Source organism: Vipera berus, assembly GCF_964194415.1.
Source record: "Vipera berus genome assembly, chromosome: 1".
In the NCBI taxonomy this organism is placed as follows: Eukaryota; Metazoa; Chordata; class Lepidosauria; order Squamata; family Viperidae; genus Vipera; species Vipera berus.
Window position 1 is genome coordinate 263,480,343 of NC_138202.1, and position 21,821 is coordinate 263,502,163.

A 21,821-nucleotide genomic window follows, 5' to 3' on the forward strand; every position below is an offset into this window, starting at 1 on the left:
CAACCACATCCAGAAAAATTTGTAACAAACATTGGAATTCTCAAGGCCATGTTTGGTATTTTCCAGCAATCTGTTACTGGAAGGAAAAAGCAATCCCTGCTGCATTACTGATCCCAGAGAAGCATTTGCATGTATGCAGGTATCCTTAGGGTGCCATAGTTATGGATGAGAAATACTGGTTGCAAAGTTGGCATTTCTGGATGTAATACAGATATTTTGGGCTTATTTTTGTTCCTTTGCATGTTTGATATTTTTAAAAAGGCATATGCTACTGACTACGCTTATGCACATATGTAACATCTTTTGCTAGGATACATGACCACTGCTTGTCCAGAATGTGAAAAGTGAAAGATTGTGACTAAACAAAATTTTAATGTACAGATAATACCACCAGAAATTATTTTAGCCTTTTAAATAAATGTTGTTATTGACGTTAAGCTCACCATGGAAAACATCATATATTGTTATGTATATACTAGGTTAATTATTTAAAGACTGAAGTGCAACATAACTAGATTCTAAATAATCTATTTTTCAAAACACACAACAGTCCAAACAGTAAAAGTAAAGTCTAAATTAAGAATATTTCATTCTTAAGAATTGTTTAATTTAAACTGGTTATAGATTCAAAATAGTTTTCAAGAGTATACAAAAGATACTATTTTTTTTCTAGCATCAGCTAAATTAGACATATTACATTGCGAAAAATGTTTCTCATTTCTTTCCTGCCTGTTACCTTTATTGATTTCATTGCAGAGATGTTAACATAGGAAATAGATTATTTTGTTATCTAATTTTACCTTCCAAAAGACAGAAGCAGATGAAAAATGTGAGGTTCTTTCCTGTTGGCTTTTTTGAATTAGCTGTTTTAGATTCTAAAAGTTTAAGAAGTAACCTTGTAAATAATTTTAATGTCCTCCTCTAGTGCAGGGTAGGCAACCTTGGCTCTTTTATGACTCAAGGACTTCAACTCCCAGAATTCCTGAGCCAGCATGGCTCAGCTTGGAAACCTCTCTCTTTTCCCTCAGTGTGGCTGGCTCAGGATTTCTGGGAGTTGAAGTCCACAAGTCATAAAAAAGAGCCAAGATTGCCTACTCCTAAAGTCAATAGAGGGAGCTTTATTTTTGTTTTGGCAAAAAAAGTGCCGGAACGCCGTTCTGAGCGTTCTATAAGAAAAAAAGTCCTGACTAAAATTATAAGAAACCAACCATATAGCATATAAAGGAGACTACATAAGTGTGGATAATTAACCAGTTGAATAACTGAGTAAAAGGTCTATGCCCAAGAAGAAACTTGAAGTTGGTCACTGAGCAAGTTATCGTTCAAGGAAGCTGATATTAAAATTCTTTATGAATATTTCTAAGTGTATGTAAGTAAGTATATTACTGTCATTTTAGCCATTGTCTAGCCACTGCAGGATGAAGGCCTGTTCCACATGTTTCCAACCAATATGGTCCTGAGCTTTCTTTTATATATATCTATTGCGGGCCCAATTGGCAAAAGATGTATGTATATGTATATATGTATATATGTATATATGTATTATTATTATTATTATTATTATTATTATTATTATTACTACTACTACTACTACTACTACTACTACTACTATTATTATTATTATTATTATTATTATTATTATTATTATTATTATTATTATTATTATTATTATTTATTAAATTTATTTGCCACCCATGTTATCCTAAGGTGGCTCTGGGTGGATTAAAAGTTAAAACCAGTAAAACAAGACAAATATACATATAGCAATACAGTTATAAGTTATGGTAAAAAGATGGCAAGGGAGGGGACAAGGTACAGCAGGGAATGAGATGTGATCTGCTATTAATCCATCAACCACCTCCAGTGTGGCCCTCCCCTATTGGGGTCCCAAGCCAACTGGCAGAGCCAGGTTTTCAGGCCATAACAAAAGGTCAGGAGGATGGGAGCAGATCTCAGGCGGGGGTGGGGGTAAGATGTTACTAAGAGTCATTGTATGTATGTATAATAGATAGATAAGATAGACAGATAGGATTGCTAAACTATGGCATGTTGTTTGTGTTTATTTAGCAAGTTGAGTTTGCCAGACATTATTCTCAGATACATGTTTGAACTGACGGCAAAATACTTCAAAGTATTTTGCTTTCTTGTGAAATAATAAGGCATAAAATATGACCAACATTAGTATGATAATAACATTAACAAACATATGAGATGCTGCTCATAAAAAAAAGAGAGGAATTAAATTGACAGAGGTGTGGATGGAAAACAATTTTTAAAAGCTTAGGCATAGAGGAATGAGTGTATTACAGCTCCAGTATTGTAAGTACTATAGTGGTGGGCAGATTAAAGAATGGTTTGAATATGTTACATAAATCTTACATGTTATTATAAAGTATTAAATTTACAGCAGTTTTCAGTTAAATAATTAGAAGATCTAATCCGGAAATATTTACCCTTTCAAGGGTGAATGTCCTGACAACATATTCTGCAAGTGGTTCCACTTCCACACAAGCAACTTTGAAGTCCCCATAAACTTCCGTGTCATCAGGCCAATACTTGTAGCACTTAACCTACAATCAACATGACAAAATATTTCTCAAACAAAGAAATGGATGAATCACTGAATCATGCACATCACATAATTCTTTTTATTTAGTAGTAGATTGTATTTCATGATTGGGAATACGGGTGAAAATGGTAGGAAAAAATAAGGGTGGAATAAGCCTTTTAAATCTCTCTCTTATCTCTATAATAATCATATATTTCTTATTTTATATATTATGACCTTGCTTTTACATCACCCGTTCATTTTTACTTACGCTCAAATTATTTTGCTTTTACTTTTAATTATAAAGGAAAATATAAAGAATTCACCTAAAGAATTCTTTGACTTTTTCTGCAGTCTCACATGAATGGACTAAATGAAGGATAAAAAAAAGTTGGGTGCTTTTGAGAAAAGTACAATAAAAGCAGAGGCATTCGAAAACAGAAAAGCTGATTACTTCAAATGTTTTTCACTTAATTCTCTATCTGCTTCTAGAAGCTGGATAACGCATTAGTGCCACAGGTAGCCCTTGATTTACAGCCATACAGTTAGTGACAGTTCAATGCTACTGTGACACTGAAAAAAAGTGACTTACAATCAGTCCTCGTAGTTACAACCGTCACAACATCCCCACAATCACATGAACAAAATTCCAGTGTTTGGCAACAGTCATGTATTTATGATGGCTGCAGATTCCTGGACTCACATGATTAACATTTGAAACCTTCCCAGCCAGCTTCCGACAAGCAAAGTCAGCGGGAGACTGACTTAACGACTGCACGACTCGCTCAATTACTTAATGACGGTAGCAGAAAAAGTCGTAAAATTGCATGTGATTCGCTTAACAACTGCCTTGCTTAGCAAAGGAATTTCTGATCCCAACTGTGGTTGTTAAATCAAGGACTACCTTTACGTTGAGACTGTTCAGCCTATTTCTGTTTTGCACACCAGAGGAAGACAAGATTGTGATTTCTTGTCCTTTTTCACCTCTGTGCTTCCCAGCCATCCATGTGCAGACACACAATCTATGTGCGTGAACAGTACACACAGAACATTACACAACAGTATGAACAAAAATATAGAAATTCTTTTTCAGATAAATAAAAATCTTAAATGCTCACATGCACTTGCCTTCACAATGTTTGATTTTTTCCCCCATCAACCCAGATCTACTTAACAAAATACGGACATGCAAACAGAGGTATTGAATTCTGGCTCTGTATTGGTCACTTAAAGGTAGGCATTTGTTCTTCCTGGTTTTGCTTCTGTTTTTCTTTGCAATGTTAGCAAAATTTCATGAGGTTTGGTATTTCTAAGGAGATACTTACCCGACCCACTTCAACTAAATTTGTAACCATAACAATGCAGGCTGATTGTTCTTGCCATATCATTCTCCAGAAATCATAGACTGTCTCATGCACCGGCCCTGGCAAAGAAAATGCTTGTAAATATTTTTTTTTAAAAAAACTGTAAAGCTACTATCTCTAAAATAACTGTAAGGTATTCAAGGCAGGTATGAATGGTTTGAGTAGTCTTTCAAAAACTGCTGCACATTAATATTTAGTATTGAAGTATCTCACAGAAACCAGGTCATTAGTTTTTTTTAAAAAAACACAAAATAAAGCTACTGTAGCTGCTTTAGTGCAAGAAAATGCCAATATCTGACAATTAATGGGATTTTGGAATGGGCTCGTTAACATTTGGGAAATCATATTGTTCAGGCTGTGTAATGCACCATTCAGAAACTCTTTAAATCAGCTTCATATTTTCACATGAGAACTTATAATATTGGAAAAGGACACAGAAAATCTTTGTATACTTTGAAGAATTTTAAGGGTTGCACACCCCTAAATATTATCACAATATTTATTATTTGACTTAATCGTCTGTTACCATGATTTATTGTAAGCCAACAAACATTTTGTCTTATTTCCATGTTAGAAAACTATGAGGATTTGATCTGTGTCGGCCCCTCCATTTTGAATGTTGGTACTCATGTATGGTAAGCCTTGTTTTCATTAGCTTTTGTTAATATTCCTTTCTTACAGGCTCAGTCTATATAGGATTATTGATACCAGTCATTATGCCTTAACATCCTGGTTGTTGCTGCTTCTGAATACCCACAACCAGGAGAAAGCTAGTGTTCACATGTCCTCTATTTGCCAAGGGGCATGGTAGGCCAGCATGGAAAAAGAATACTGGACAGCATCAGAGACCAACCCCCAAGGATCCTTTTCTGTTGGGCACGGAGCCTCTTTCCAAAATCCCACCACTGAAATTCAGTAGCATCATTCCCCACTGCAGTTCTTCACCCACTTTTGGTGGAAAGTTAACTAAATAAAATAGGCATGCTAATTAATTTATAATCCAAGCTTTGCAGAAATGAAATAATGCCTACTTATGTTATCTTTCAACAGTGATTTTTGATTGTAGCAGGATATAAATATGGTTAACAAACAAAACTCTCTCTCACACACCAAATTCACAAAAATAGAGATTAAACTTTTCTCTTTTTTATCTGTATTGGTGATAAAGACATCCAAAGGAGCACTTTGGAAAATCATGCCTAACTTAACAGCACTTAATATGAATTTTACAGTTCTACGCATATTTCCAGAAACTCTTACCCTGGGTTGCAATGTAGTGGCTTGGTCTCTGGTATCCCTATAAAAACAAAAACAGGTTGATTTTTAAAACAGTCTGCAAGTTTTAAACATCAAATCGAATAGGGAAAATGAAGGCATACCAAAATATTCCTAGGTACTCCTTATAACTAGGCTAGTAGTGGCTAATCCAATCAACCATATTCAACAACATAGTTTCAACCATTTCCAGAATATCAAAGTTCATTGTTGGATGTGAAATAAGCCCAGCGATTTCAAGATGTTATTTTTGGACAATGGCACTTAGAACCAAACAAAAAGTTCCTGTAAACATATACTGAGTACATCAAAATGAAGTGGCTCATTGTTTCCTAATCATTCTGTTTTGTGAAACCCATAGCTGTTGTCATTTTTTGAATTTCAAATTTGTTTTTGGTTCTAATTTAGTGAAACTATGAAATTGTTCTAAGCAACTATGAGATTTGCCTTCACTTAAAAAAATAACAGATTGACATAGTTTTGTTTGTTATTTTAGATATTAAGCACAAAACAACCAAGCCATTAGCAAAAACTTTCACTATGAATGCACCAGAAAAAAAATGGAGCCATAAGGAGTAAGCAGAATGGCTGAATACTGGAGCTGGACAATGTATATGTGTGTACAGATTGCAAATCTATATGCAATACTGCAATTTCATTCTATTACATAAAACAAAGTTGAGAATTTAAGAAATTGTATGTACGTATAATATAAAGATGAACACACATATATGTGCCATTACTGAACTTTCTCTATAGTACAATTTTTAAATGCAGGGAAGGATTCCATATACCGTACATATACTTTAAAAAAGGATTTTGTTGGCCTTTTGGCTAAAATCAAGTAAACACCAATTAACCATGATTGGTTAATAATTAGAATATGAAACAACAAAAAAGATTACTGGATTTCATGAATATTATTTCATCAAGTTTTTGCTAATTATATGTTAGAATTTTGGGAAGGCAAGGAATTAGTTTTATTATGTAATAAATAACTATGGTATTGACACATGTAAACATGTTATCCTCAGTGATTCTATGGCTTAAAGGTAGGATCAGAAGCAGCACTGTATAATTTTCATGTAGTAAACACATTGCACTCAGTTGGTCAAAGGAACAAGTAATTATTATGAAAAATAATTCCCAAAGATGCTTTATTGACAAATGCATATATAAAGCAATGTATATAAAACATTGCTTCTTCAGTTTTTCCATCACTTCTTACACAGTTTGACAGGAAAGACATCTTTTTTGATGTATTTTTGAAAGGAAGAGAAATCATTGAGAATCATTGCAAATGTTAACATTGTTTTGAGGAGCTGATGACATTGAAATGCCTATTACTGGTAGTAGCCACTAATGCTCCTACAAGCCCATGGCTTTCCTGTTTTTTTGACATCCAAGACAAGTCCCATAATAACCTGAGATTTTTTTTAAAAAAAGAGTTGTGTGATGTACCTGTGCAGTGATCTGCACTCAAACAGAAAATGTGATTTGAAGTACAGATGCATGTCATATACCATGAACTAAAATATACCAACTTTAAGATCCTGCTGGCACTCGTGTAAAATCAAGAGTGCTGCACAGCTATAATTTCTAAGACAAAATGCAAATCAGGGTCATTGGGCAAAAATCCTACAAAATTCTAAATCAACCTGAGAATGCACTACACAACAGGGAAAGAAAACATTTTCTTGCAGAGAAATGAAACCCTCAAGGAGTTAGATGACAGCTTTCAGTAGAATCCTGAAATAAAATTGAGGCCTTGTAAACACAGAGCAATATTGTTCTCTAACTCATAATCTTGCACATGCATTCATTCAAATTATCAGGGACATAGCTATGAAATCCTTTTATTAGAACTATTGGTGGGTGTATCGGCTGAGTGATAACTGCTCCTCTATTCAAGTAATGGCAACTGTCTATTTTCTAAATACACCAGTGCTTGATTACACACATTAGACATTTTGAAATTCTGCACTGAATTAGATTATCAAATATACAAGACTTGACTATAGTCTAGGAAATTATTACTCCGTTATAGCTTTCATGGTCACATATGTACATTTGTATTTTTCCAAAACTGTAAGCTTCAGTACTGTTTTTAACTCATTATTATTTCACTTTTATTGCAAGTGGAGGATTCTTGTCTTGCATTACAAATATGAGGGTCAAGGATTACTAGGGGAAGCACCACTGCTCGTATGAATTCCCTTTGAGAACAGGAGACAACTCTAGCCCTCCTTTCAGGCCACCAGTAGGTTTCTTTTCAAGAGCAACACACTATATTCTATTATCCAGCTTCTCACACAAAAATAATGGAACACAAAATAAAAAAATACTAAACAATGCAAAAAAAGAGTAATAAAGAAGCAAAAATGAGTCTTGTAAGGGTTAGGGGATCACTGATTTAGCTAATGATTTCTATGACCACTGTAAAAGACTAAGGATATTTTTAAAATGTAGGTAAAAGCAAAATAATAACACAAAGGAACATTAAAAAGACTAGATATATAAATGAAATTCATTAAATGAGGCATGCAGATATATCTAGTAATAAAAATTAGAACAGTAAAGCAACTGAGAATGTTCACTATATTAAATAGTCATAACAGGATGCTGTTATTCACATATAGTGGTACTTACATCCCTGTACAGCCAAATCTACAGCCCAAATCAAAGTCAGATGTGAAAGAAAGCACAACAATGTCAGTGAGTACTAGGACGGAGGACAAGGAAAAGTGTACATTTTGTTCATAATATTAAGAAGGCCGTCATTCAGTTCATAGGAATTGCATGCAAAAATGTTTCACAGAGAGAAGATGGAAAGAAAAAAAAGCAAGATATGCAATCTACTTACATCAATATAATTAGCATTAATGTAGTCTGAAGAAGGATCGTCTTCCACAGCTTGTAATATCACCCTGGAGTGATCATCTGTAAAAAATGGGTTTCGTCTTTGGAATGATAGACAGCAGAAACAAACCAGTGTGAAATGTAGAGGCTAAAGGTGCCCTTATTTAAGGAGGAAAAAAGGTAGTCCCCCATTTGACCGGCAGTGTTGGTGCCCCTTTCCCAGTCTGCTCAAAAGTGCTGGGGAAACCTCAGAGCATATCTAAAAGTGCATGGAAGGCTAGAGCCAAACGAAAATAGAAATTGTGCCTACTCTGTGGAACAGTTGAATGAAATGAGCGAGCAGACGAATATACACACTTTACAACCTATCTTGGCTTTAAAGCACTAAGAGCAGAAAGGCTGCAAGAGGTCTTTCTCAACAATGACCCCATCCCAGTGGAGTTTCTTTTCTAAGGGAAATATTATGGCCCCAATTGTAGCTACTTTTGAAACAGTACTGTATGTCAGTGGCTCCTATCTAGAAATGTCAAGTGGGATATCATGCAGCTATTTTCTAGGCCAGTGATGGTGAACCTACAGCACACGTGCCAGAGGTGGCACTCAGAGCCCTCTCTGTGGGCACGCCTGCTGCTGCCACCAGCAGCTTGTGCAGGCTCATTAGGCTACCGCCAGTGCCCGGAGCAGCAGCCCCGCCCAGCAGAAAGGAGGCAAAGCAGCCAGCTAGCAAGCTCGAGTAGAGGTGTGCTCAGCTGCCCCTGCCTAGCCTTGCCCTGCAGCAATGGCACCTCCACCCTACCCCCTGTCTCACCCTGCAGGACGAGCCTCCTGCCCACCACCCCACCCACCAAAGACCCCCTGGATCTCCCCCATCCTGCCCAGCCCCCACAGGCAACCCCCCATGAGCAACATTAAGGTGGCCACGGCCACCAAATTTGCCATGACCACCACAGCCACACCCACCCAATGGGCCACGCCCCATGCCCCCCCCTGAGGGCACCACAATGCTGATGCTGCCCTGGCACTTTGAGATAAATAAATGGGTTTTGGGTTGCGGTTTGGGCACTTGGTCTCTAAAAGTTTTGCCATCACTGTTCTAGGCTCTGTGTTGCTGAATATATTTATTACTTACTTGAATTAGGGCTTAGAAAATATGGTGATCAAATTTGTAAACAAGCAAACCAGCAAGATCATTTCTACAAGGACAAAACAAGGTCCTTCATTTAAGCACAGCATAGGAAGGTGACTCATAAATGGAGAGCAGTTCATGCTTAGCGGATCACACAAGCTAAACATGAGGCAAACATAGAATGGAGATCTCAAAAACTGCATCATCAGAAATATAGCATCAGTAACACGAGGAATCATTGTTCCTCATTGTTCTGGGTTGGTTAGAAAAACAATAACATTCTGTTTACTCATGCATATTAGCAAGGACACTCAGAATATATCCAGAAACAAGCAGCTGAGACAAAGATAAAACATATGAATAACTATTGATGGTGCTGGCCATATTTAATCTTGGTAAGGCATGACAGCTTTCCTCAATATCTGTCAGGTGCAAAATTGTTCAAAGTTGATTCAGAAGGCAGTGTGTGAAACAATGGATTTACAAAAAAGGAGATTTTGGTTGTACATCAGGAGCAACTTTCTAATAGTAAGGCCCATTCAGTAAGGGAACAGTTTATCTAGGGAGCTTGTGGACTGTCCTATACTGAAGAGGTTAAGAGAGAGGCTGAATGGTTATCTGTCATGGGTGTCTTCATTGGTTGGAATAAATGATCTCCAAGGTCCCTTCTATGCTATGATTCTGTGAAATACATTTTTTTTGTCTATGAATCTGTTCAGCAATGGCAGAGGCAATGCTATGGAGTAGTTAAAGCAATGAACTAAGGCTATAGAGAAATATTCAAACTTTTTAACCACCAAGAAACACATCATTTACTACTGTGTAGGATGGGTAGACATAATAATATGCTGTCTAGGTTTTGTCAATCAGCAAACACACTCATCTGCACGATTATCTGTTTTTAACTCACATGCTATAATGTTCCCATATCTATTCTTCGTTCTGTTTTGATCCTTTTTGGCCACATCCCAAGAAGCTGATTGTCCTTCAAAGAAACTCTTTCAAAATAAAGAGATAATTTATATTTATTTTAGCATTTTATTCATCCTGACACATTTTACATTAACATTGTTAGAGCATCAGTTGGGTTCTTGGTTTCTCTGAGTTTGATTGTTTTAATGGAGTTATATATCAGCATATATATAGCTTTTCCTAGTATAAACACATGGAAATATTCTGCCAGGCAGAAACAAATTCAGTGCCTGGCAGTTCTAGAAAACACAAGAAGGCTTGTGGTGGAAAAAAAAAGATTCCCAATATCCCTGTTTCTCAACTTCAGCAATTTTAAAATGCTGGATGGGGGAATTCTGAGAGCCAAAGTTCATAAATATTAACATTTTTGAGGTTGAGTAATACTGCTGATGTAAATAAAATGATTAAACTACTGTCATGCAAAAAACCCTCCTTAATTAATTACAGGTAGTTCTCTACTTACAACAATCCTATGCCTGTCCCTTATGGTCATAAAATGTGATGGTCGTAAAGCGGCTCGCCCATGTGACCAACCTGGCTTTACTTTTTTTTTCTGGTGGTCATTAAGCAAATCACCATGGTCATTAAGTGGTGGGGTGTTTTTGCCAAAAAACTGGAAGTAAACACCAGTTTTCAGCAAAAAGAAAAAAAACATTGTAAATTGGGATCGTGTGACCCCAAGATGCTGCAAAAGACTCTAAATGTAGACCCAGCTGCTCAGTGCCCCAAATGTGGGCATGTGACTGCAGGGGGTGAGGCCTATTGTCAGAACTTTGGAACTGGGTTGTAAGTCTCTTTTGGGGTGGGGTGGTGGGTCTGTTGTAATTTTGAATAGTTGTTAAGCAACTATTCATAAGTTGAGGACTACCTGTATTTCCAGCACAATAATAAAAAGCCAATGCAGTATTTCTTGAAGCCAACAACTACAAAATAATTTCAACTACATGGTGAGAATATTGCATACAATATGAGTTTGGAATCATGTAACAGTGATTTGGGATTACTAGTAAGAAGCCTTTTTTTTACTAATCTCCCATGTAATTAATGCATCCATCAGGAAATATACGTTGTAGTATTTATTCTGCATACTGCCTTTTTCTCCGTAACAAAGTGAATAAACAAACAAGCAAGCAAGCAAACAAATAAATAAATAATGCAGATTTTCAAAAGTCATACCTGCTTTGTTTTATCTGGATAACGGAATGAATTAGTAACTCACATAGCAAAAACTAAACTCAAATGCTAAAAAAAGATATATACATATTTCCTTTATATAAAAGTAGCTGATCAACTATGATTAAAACCAGAGTTTCCGAATCGGGATTCAAAGATCTATATTTGGTCTAGACAGGTCATACACTTTTCATTCCAACTTCACCAAGGTCTCTCTGCCTCTGACACAAATACACAGGTGAATGATCTTGCCAGAATTGTATTTGATCACCTGATGGGAACATCTCTGTCCACCCTCTTTGTGAAGTAAGGGTTGGGTGGGCGGGGCATAGACAAAATAACTGGCCTTCTCTGTGGTTCCCCTCCCCCTCCAACCCTTGAATACCTTACCTCCAGAGATCATTGTTTTAAAAGACAGGTTCCCCCCCCTCCCCACCAATTCTTGGAGTAGGAATTGGGGAAAATGTTGATTTATTAGCCCTTTATCTGCTGTGGTTTTTCTCTTTTAACATCATGTAACATCCTGTAGATCTTTTGATCAGGGTAGCTATAAAAAGCTATCAATCAATCAAATAGACAAAGAAGACTGGGTTGCTTTTTTTTCAGTGTACAAGTATTGATGCTGCATATAGTGCCTTCCAGGGAAACTTTTCAACAAATGACCTTTGCATGCAGGATTTGGCTCATATAATATCCTGCATAGGGATGCTGAGGGAAAATCTGTCCTTAAAAAGGGAGCAATATCTGTATGAGGAAGGTGTGTTTTTGATACTTTTCACCCTTTGCAACACCCTGGTTCACACATAATGCTTTTAAATTTTCCACTGATGCATGGCACCCAGAAAATGGTCTTTTTTAAAAAAATGTAATCCCGTGAAATATTCATCCCCATGCTCTTGTAATTAAGAACTCTCTTTGCAATCAAGAAGCTGTACTCTCAAAGGAACTCTCTGCTCTAGGTCATGTAAAAAAGCAACTGCTGACAGTGTTACCTCGTATTCTTCTTTGAAACCGTAGCTGTCAGATGTTTTCATGAGATTAATATGCTGCAGCAAATCCGCTACTCTGATAGCAGGATGCAGTTGGCCAGTTTGGTAGGGGGACTCTGTTCCTTCGCAGAGATAACGAGGCACATCTAATAGACGACTTGACTCTGCTGTTGCACTGTGGTTTTCATCTGTGGTTATAAGAGCCCAAAGAATGGAAGAGTGTTCAGCGACAATGAAACTGAAATATTCCTGCTACAACCCATCTTTTCATGAGCTCATTTTAGCACTCTGCAAACATCTGGGTGCTATTTTGACTCTTACATAAGAAAGCATAAGCAACAAGCAGCTGCCCCAAGTTGATTGAGAAGAGGGAGCTCCCTCCGTGTTCCTTCTCTCAAAGAAAGGCATCTCTCTGGCCTTCTCAGTCACTCACACACACACACACACACACACACACACACACACCCCAATCTGGAAGAATAACCCCTAAGAGATTCAGCATGACTCAAGGGTGACTGATACTTAGGAAAGAAAACAAAGGAGGGTTACTTTAGCAGACCTTTGGGGGAACGTGAATTGAGAGAGACCTTGCCGGTGAATGACTGCCGGTTCTAATGCCTACTCAGCAAAGGATTTAATAATAATAATAAACCTTTATTGTCAAAGTACAACATGTGTACATTGAGATTAGCTGAGCCTCCCCCCCCGTGCTCTCTCCCCCCAACACACAGTGACAACAAACCCTCCATCCTACCACACCATGTGAACCAACTACACCACACACCGGCCTCCCAAATCAATTCTGCATAAGTTCACAGAGATCATATCCCATTCAAAAGCCTAACAGCCCACGGATAAAAGCTATTTTTCAGCCTGTTGGTATGGCTGGCTATACTCCTATATCTCCTACCGGATGGTAGGAAAGTAAAGAGATACCGTCCAGGGTGTGAGTCATCCCTGAGAATCTTCCTCACTCTTCCAAGGCAACGAGCCCTGGCGATGTCATCCAGTGGTGTCAGGGGACAGCCCACAATGTCTTGTGCTGAATTATTTTGCTACTATTGTGTTAGAGAATTGTGAATGCTTATGTTTTTCAGTTACGGTATGTTCTTAGCTGTTTTAATTCTGTTAATGCATGGCAGGACTGTAAACTGTTCACATGGTTCATGATTGGAGCGGCTATATGCCAAATAAAAATAAAAATATGTATCCTCTTTATATGTTTTTTTTTAAAAAGTTATGCTCAAATCATACACTCAGAAACTTCAAATTGATTGAACTGAGTTTTCAGTCTGAGTTAGAATAGACATGGGTATGTGTTGAATAAAAGCCTGATTTTGATTCATGCACTGAGAAACCTGAAAGTGTTTATAATTGCAGTTCAACTCCCAAGTCCCATGATACTTACTGATTGTATAATTGCATACCACTGTTCTTTGGGTTTAAGAGAGGTTTTAACTACCTCAGTGCCTCCCAATTTGCTATTGGCTCACTCAAAGCTATATTCTGTTATCTTCATACCAGTTAATTAAACTGAAGAGAAAAACAACTTTCAGAAAAAGTTGTCAATTTTTGTTTGGTTCGTGACTGCTGCGTTGTAATTCATATGCCTCTGGAAATTAATGGATTAACCTGTCTGTTCTAAGGTTGTTGAAGCATCACAATAAACAGTTTTTATTGTTATAGGTAACAGAATGTGCATGGCTTGCAGGTGCTCACCTTAATGATTAAGGTGAGCACCTGCTCACCTTATAGATTAAGGCTTAATCTATACATTGATTATATAATGCCCTCAGAATGGCTTGAAGACAGTCATCAACACTGTTTTCTGAACACAGGCAACAGGGCTTGTAGGCCCTAATGCACCAAAGAATGCCTTCCACAAACCCTAACCACTAATCCATTCAATTAAGCATTTTTTAACACTTTGATACAGGTAGTCCTCAATTTACAATGGTTCGTTTAGTGACTGTTCAAAGTTACAACGGTACTGACAAATATGACTCATGACCTTTTTTCATAGTTACAACCTTTCCAGCAATTTCATGATTATGTGACCAAAATTGCTTGGCAACTGGTTCATACTTATGACTGTTGCTGTCTCCCAGGGTCGTGTGATTACTTTTTGATAAGCAAAGTCAATGGGGAAGTCACATTCACTTAACAACCAGGTTACTAACTTATCAGTTGCAGTGATTCACTTAACAACTGTGGTAACAAAAGTCATAAAATGGGGCAAAACTTACTTAACAAATGTCTCACTTAACAATGGAAATTTTGGGCTCAATTGTGGTTGTAAGTTGAGGACTATCTGTATATGTGCCTTATTAAATTAACTTGCACTACAAGTAAGAAGTCAAGGTCTCAATAAATAGAATATTTATTTATGTCATATATAACTTAGGAAAAATAAGTTCATGGTCAACTTTACACTGTAGTTTCCCCAGTACTTACCACTTATAGGGACTGGAACACATTGAAGCATGAAAAAGCAAATAAAATATCTGAGACAATTTAAAACCAGCTAGCTACATGTTATGAGATCTCTAAAGCAAGTTTACAAGTTATAGAAGAATTATAATGGAGATACTGAGATAGGTTTTGCCATTTTTGAAATCCTTTATGCTCTTTTTAATCAGCAAATGTTAATATAATATATTTCACATGCAAAATATTTAATTAATGAAAAACAATAAGAATAATATACAATTAGAGACCACATGTTTATCTGAAATGGTATAGGGTTTCCTGCCTGACAGTTAGAACAATTAACCAGTGGAACAACCTGCCTCCAGAGGTGGTAAATGCTCCAACACTGGAGGTTTTTAAGAAGAGACTGGACAGCCATTTGCCTGAAATGGTATAAGGTTTCCTGCCTGAGCAGGGGGTTGGACTAGATGACCTCCAAGATCCCTTCCAACTTTATTATTATTATTATTATTATTATTATTATTATTATTATTATTATTATTATTATTATTATTATTATTATTATTATTATTATTATTATTATTATTATTTTCACTAATATATGTCAAGTGCAAACACCCACAACCTCCAGCTAAGGCATCTTGCTTCATATAAATAAAGGTGAAAAAGGTAACAAAAACTAATACAGGGATGGGATTGTATGCTGAACCTGTCAATCTGTCCATTTTGCCCTGGGTTTGCTCTTTGAGGTTCTAATAGATTAACCTTTGCATGTCAAAACAATCATTTTTGCCTCACTGGAGGTTCTGATAATGTCATGTCAAATACCAAATATAATTTAATGCCTTACTTACTTACTACTGTTATTACTAATGTCATTTCAAATATAGTTGTTTAGTGCCTTACTACCAGAATAAATAAAAAATATTCAGGAAACAATACTGAATTGTCTAGTTTAATTTTTATTGGTTGCTTAAGGTTGTAAATTGTAATTCACTAATTATTAAATAGTTGAAGCTAAATAGAGGAGATCTGACATGAAGCTTCGGATGGATCTTACAAGTAAAGACTTAGTCTAGATTTCAAACAGATGGGGCTATTCAGTGTTAGGTTTCAGAAGGATGTTTTAGAGGTTTTAGAAGGAAACAGAGGATAAAAGTGAAGTACTTAAAACCATCTAAGACAGGGGTGTCAAACTCAATTTCATTGAGGGCCGCATCAGCATTGCGGTTGCCCTCAAGGGGCCGGGTGGGTATGGCCAGGGTGGGCGTGCCCTACTGGGTGGGCGTGGCTAGAGTGCGTATGGACTACTGGGTGGGCGTGGCTAGAATGCGTATGGCCTACTGGGTGGGCATGGCCAGCTCTACAACGTTCGCATGAAGGGTGCCTATGGGGGCCTGGGCAGGAGTGGGACAGATCTGAGGGTCTCTGGCAGAAGGAGGGTCTCTGGGCCAGGGCCAAGGAAGTAGGGGCCGTTCCCTCACTGTTTCCAGGATGGCTTCGCGGGCCACATGAAACCACTTTGCGGGCCGGATCCGGCCCCCGGGCCTTGTGTTTGACATGTCTGATCTAAGATATTCTTGAACAGAGTGTCCATGGTGGGTGAACCATTTTGATATACCTTTCAGCTTGATCTGTTCTTAGAAAAGTATTAAGACACTAAGTGATTCATGATTCTTCTTATTTATACCCACTTTATTTAAAGTGCATAGTCCCTCCTACTGCACTTAAGTTGAAGGTATGTATGTATCATCACAATATCCACGAGCTTTCTAAAAATATACAGATTTGAACCCTGGAACTGCTCAGAATGTCTTGGAATACCTTGGCATTCTGCCTAGAATGCTTTTTCTGCTCCTGGAAAATGTCCTTGATACCAGTGGTATCTTTCTGGATTGCCTACTTCAGATGGGGGCTGATGTACCATATAATCATTTTTTTTGGCCAGATCTGAATGATAGATTATTATAATAATCACAGGGTTCAGTCTTGACTCCCATGCTGTTTAAGATCTACAATGAGCCACAAGTTGAGACTTTTTGGAGAACGCCACCAGATCTAACATTATTTTAACTCCTGAAGTATTTTCCTGCCTATAGAGCAGTGATGGTACAGAATAACTTTACACCACCATCCCTAATTAGCTCCATGCAATCTTTTTTCCCCCAGAATGGATTCTGTACTGCAGAAGCAAAGTTGTGCCATCAAGCAGCCATACCAGATGGGCTACACAATATTCTTTTACTGTGAGAAGAACCTTGGTAGCTCTAAGGTGGCACGCTAGAGAAACTTACTGGCAGGCTGAGGTTTGCAGTGGAATACAAAGGGGGTGACAATCACAAATATGGGCAAAACTGACATTTTTATTTTTTTACCCACAGAATTTCAGTAAACATTTTAGACAATGGGCATCTAACCTGCTGTTGTAGATATTGCTGAACCACAATTCCCAAGATCCGTTATTTCTCTCTAGAGTTCTTAAGAGTTATTTTAGTACCACTATCCGCGGAACTGGATATGGCGCACCCATCTTTCCGCTCCTGAAAATTCTTGCTTACACTAGTATTGTTGGAAAAAAATGAAACCTGTACAGGTAGCTCTCGACTTACAACCAATTATTTGGTGACCATTTGAAGTTACAATGGCATTGGGGAAAAAAGGAACAAGTGGTCATCGCACTTATGACATCACAGCATCCCGCATGGTCGTACAATCCAAGTTGGGGTTGGATTGGCAACTGGCATGTATTTGCAATGGCTGCAGTATCCTGAGGTCATGTGATCACCGTTTAAGGCCTTACCAGCCAGCTTCTGAGAAACAGAGTCAATGGGGGAAGCCAGATTCTCTTAATGACCACGTGACTCACCCGTCAACTGCAGTGATTCACTTAAAACCATAGCAAAGAAGGCTGTAAACCAGGCATGAGTCCTGTAACAACCACCTGGCTTAACAAGGGAGATTGTGATCCCAACTGTGGTCTAAGTCAAGGACTACCTGCAGCTGAATATACCTAAATATTCTGCTAAGCACCAGGCCCATTTTTTAAAATCTGTAACTAGCTGCTTGGATGTGCAATAAACATGAAAATCATGAAAGAAAAGAAGATGAAGGACTGAGTCCTCACCTAACACAGCAGTCGGCACAAGTGGATCGTTGGGCACTGCAGGAAAACAAAGCTTATGAAAAAAATTCATTGCCTCCAACCATTTTTTTTAAAGCAGAAAAGAAGCACAGACTTTTTGGAACATACAGCAAAGCCTATTCATCTTATTCGTGAAACAGGAAATACAAAACCACATTGTAGAAAACAATGTTTGCTTTTTTTACAGAATAAACAGTGCAATAAGTGTATACAACTGTCTAAACAGGTTGGATTTAGTCATAATCTAAGCATTTTCTTCCTGAAAGCTAAGGAGAAAAGGCTTAGATGGCTTTACCAGAGCAGCTGCCAAAGGCTAATTCAACCTTAGGAAGCAATTACTGCTCTCAGAATTCTTTGGGCTCAGCAAGGAAGACAAGCCAGAGTTTTAAGCTTCCAAATGTCTAACTTTCTTAGCAGAGCAAAGTTTTGGCATGGCTTGAGTAAAGCTGTGGCTGGCCAACATTCCTGGGGGAATTGGCAGTCAATGATAAAAATCAATTTGGCCTCTTGGGCCCTGCAACTGGTCCTATGCAACAGAATTGGGTTTCATTGCTCATTCCAACCATTATTGGAGATGAGGAAAATACTCTTAGCTGATGGTGGTGGCTTCCCATTCTCAGATTTCGCCTGGGTTTTTCAACAACCACCTTCCCATTGTGTTCCCTATTGTTCCAATTGCTCAGTTATCTATTGAACTGGCTTGGCTTTTTGCAGGGGAACATGGGCCTGAGTAGAAAATAGGGTAGGAAAACCAACTAAAATTACAGCCAAATTTTGAGATGTCTTACAGGCATTCAGGGAAGAAAGGTCTCCTATATATCCTCCCCCCACCACTCCCCTGTCTACCTCTGCATCGCTTGCAGTAAAATATTGTTTGCAAGAGTTCTTAATACTCTTTTTGGTACTATCCTTATGTTTCTTCAGTTTTGCATCCTAGCCTATAGTAGTTTCAGTTCTGAAGTTATTGGCAGCAGTGCTGTTGTGTAACTAGAATAAACAATACCCTTTAATGGAACTCATACACACACATACACACACACACACACACACACACAGTTACTAATTAGACGAGGATCTAAATACAAATACAATATCCCCAAAGGTTGAAATAAAAAGTAATTTGAGTATCAAATTATTTGTGTATATGTACACACATATGCATACAATCATAGTAAGTTAATGTGAGAACAGTGATAAAAAAAGCCCTCTGATTATATGGAAATCTGTTTTTCTCAGACATGATTTTACAGCTTTTGAGATTCGATTTGCAAAATACAAGGTTTTTTTTGTTACAAAAATATGTGCAGTTTTGCAATTTAAGTTTTTAAGAGCTACAATTCTTTCTAAACAGACAGAACAATTGTATGAATCCATATATTGCACGTTCAATGTTGAAGGAAAAAAAGTCAACATCTTAATACTTTCTGTGGATTAACACCAGGAAAATACGATGTAATACTAGAGTTTTTAATGAAAGAATAGAAAGTAATCATGGCCTGCTGTTTCCGAAGCAATTTACATGCTACAAAACTGCAACAGTAATACACTGGGAGGTCACTTAAAATATTATCTTGAAAAGGAATTTGCTGTGGGAATTTATATATACATTAGTCCTATAAAGTACTACCCTTTTATGTTTCTCATCTTTGGGCCCAGTACTTATAAAGCAAAGAATTGGGAAGGTATTAAATTATGGCTTTGGAGTAAACTTCCTACTGCTTTTGTTAGAGAATAGCCTCAGAAAATTATATTTTATAAACATGTATTCTAAATTTCTCTGTGTTTGATTTTTTTGGTCTGCAAGAAGGACAAATATTTTGTAACTCTACTCTAGCATTCTCTGGCATGAAATATATTTTTATGGCACCGAATGCAATGTACAGCAGATATAAACAGAGGTAAGATACTATCCTCAGTGACAATGGGACTATCATACTTACATCTGGGGTTGAAGTTATGACAATCCGTAAAGGTGACTGAAAGAGGATCCTCTGCATGGATGGTGCTTTGATCGGCATAACTCCGATCCATGGCGTTCACCATATGGGTCATTTCTTGTCTGGTGTTTCCCATGGCATCCTTGCGCTTCTTAGCCAGTTTACTGCCCAACCAAAATCAAGAAAAGAAAAGCTTTAAAAAGTAATCACACTTTTATTATCTAATCTTAACAGCCCATTCAATGGCGAATGAATCTATTAGACTACTTTAGAGTTTACAGTAGCCATATATTTGAGTTTACTATCCTAACTTTTGGGGGAAAAGCTACATTTGCAATTTAAGACATTTAGGGAATCAGTATGCATACAGAGATATTAATTCAATTCTAGAGGGAATCACTTTTCAGCAGGCAAGTTCAGGATTTTAGCTCTACCCAATTCATCTTTTTACAATACCAGAATATGGCAATGTGTCTTTTAACACATATATGAAAATGCTGAGATAGGTTATACTGAGTTTGGGACTTATGCTACGAATATGTTTATATCACTACTTGTTCTTTTTTATTTCCATCGACATCCAAGGAAGGCATTTCATTTTTAAACTAATTTCCTGTGTTGGCAAAACATGGGAAGAAAACAAACAAATAAAGGCTTAATCCAGAAAAATCAAGAGTCAAGATAATTTTGGTTGAGAAAGGCATTGAATTTTTATAGAATTTACATTCTTCCTCAAGATATGTTTAGCGCTTTGTACTCTCAGAGCTAGTCTTGAAACTGGAACCCCAAATTTAGGCCAAGCTGGGAATAAATCAAGAAGGCCAGCTGGACTTATGTTTGGAACTTTCAAACCTGAGTTTGATGACGTATAACTTGTATCTGTACTACTTTTATTCACTTATTATTTCATTACTATAGGATATATTATTATTTTTTATTTCATTAAATGCCATGGCTAATATTCTTATTTTGTATACCTATCTCTACCTCTGTCTAACTATTTATCTATCTACACTGTTTTTTCATGTATAAATTCAGTGTCAGTCACACAATTTGACAATCCCACAAGAACTGGATTATCTATGAAGTTAGCATCCACCTACGAGCACATATTATCTTCCACGGCAGCAACTAATTGTGTCTCTAAGTTATGAGCAATCGCTACAGGCATTGTCCTTTGTTTATCTAAAATCCACAAGGCATAATGATAGCATTAAGTAGTCAACACTGTCCTGGTTGATGCCCATTCTAAGCTATATAAATAAAATGTCCCTGTGATTGTTTATTGCAACACTTACTAAGTGAAGCCGAAGATGCCTCCCCTACAGAGATGTTCACAAATTATCTTGCCATGACATTACATAATAAAAAGAAAGGCAGATGATTTCCTCCTTAAAACAGATGTCACTGAACGCAACTTAATGCCATTAAGACCTACTTAGGAAATCTCTTTTATCATTTTTGTTCTCAGGGAAAATCCAGTCAAAGGTAACTAAGGACCTGTAATTTGACAATTATTAAAAAAAACACTATAGTATTGGAAAAGTACTGTTTAAGTGCTTTGTCACATTAATCTAGATTGCTTCATACTTATTAAGACATAAGGATATTTATTCATTTTTGGCATTTGGTATATAGCACATTAAATAAACGTTAAAGTTCTCTCGTGGCACTACAAAACAGCTGCTCAATAACAAAATGTGAGTATTTTTTTTCAGAAAAAGACAAAAAATATTCCTATACAGCACAAATGTATCTCCCTCTCTTAGAAAGGAAACTGATGAAGCTCAAGAACAAATAATTGGGCCAAAGTACTTATCTAACAACAAAAGACTAGCCAAGGTCACCTTAATTTAGCATTTTGTTTCTCACAAAAGATAATCAGATGCTGCAAGTGCTACCAAGAATCTGCTCCCTTAAAGCAAAAGATATATCAGTTTAACCAAAGGTAACATGGCAACATGAGGAAAAACTCTTTTCCCAAAACTGTGCATGTAAACACATAC

The 21,821-nt window shown here is 37.1% G+C and overlaps 1 protein-coding gene across 2 annotated transcripts in view; it reads right to left on the reverse strand.

Moving 5' to 3' along the window:
* The window catches only part of PTPRK (protein tyrosine phosphatase receptor type K), a 406,781-nt gene that overhangs the window by 24,344 nt on the left and 360,616 nt on the right, over positions 1–21,821 (reverse strand). For both annotated transcript variants that reach the window (XM_081312601.1, XM_081312600.1), the window contains exons 15-21: positions 19,819–19,979; positions 12,310–12,494; positions 10,083–10,170; positions 8,051–8,127; positions 5,173–5,209; positions 3,874–3,971; positions 2,454–2,570 (exon numbers count right to left, since the gene is read on the reverse strand). In XM_081312601.1, the coding sequence (XP_081168727.1) occupies positions 2,454–2,570; positions 3,874–3,971; positions 5,173–5,209; positions 8,051–8,127; positions 10,083–10,170; positions 12,310–12,494; positions 19,819–19,979 (763 nt within the window). The remainder of the gene's footprint in view (positions 1–2,453; positions 2,571–3,873; positions 3,972–5,172; positions 5,210–8,050; positions 8,128–10,082; positions 10,171–12,309; positions 12,495–19,818; positions 19,980–21,821) is intronic.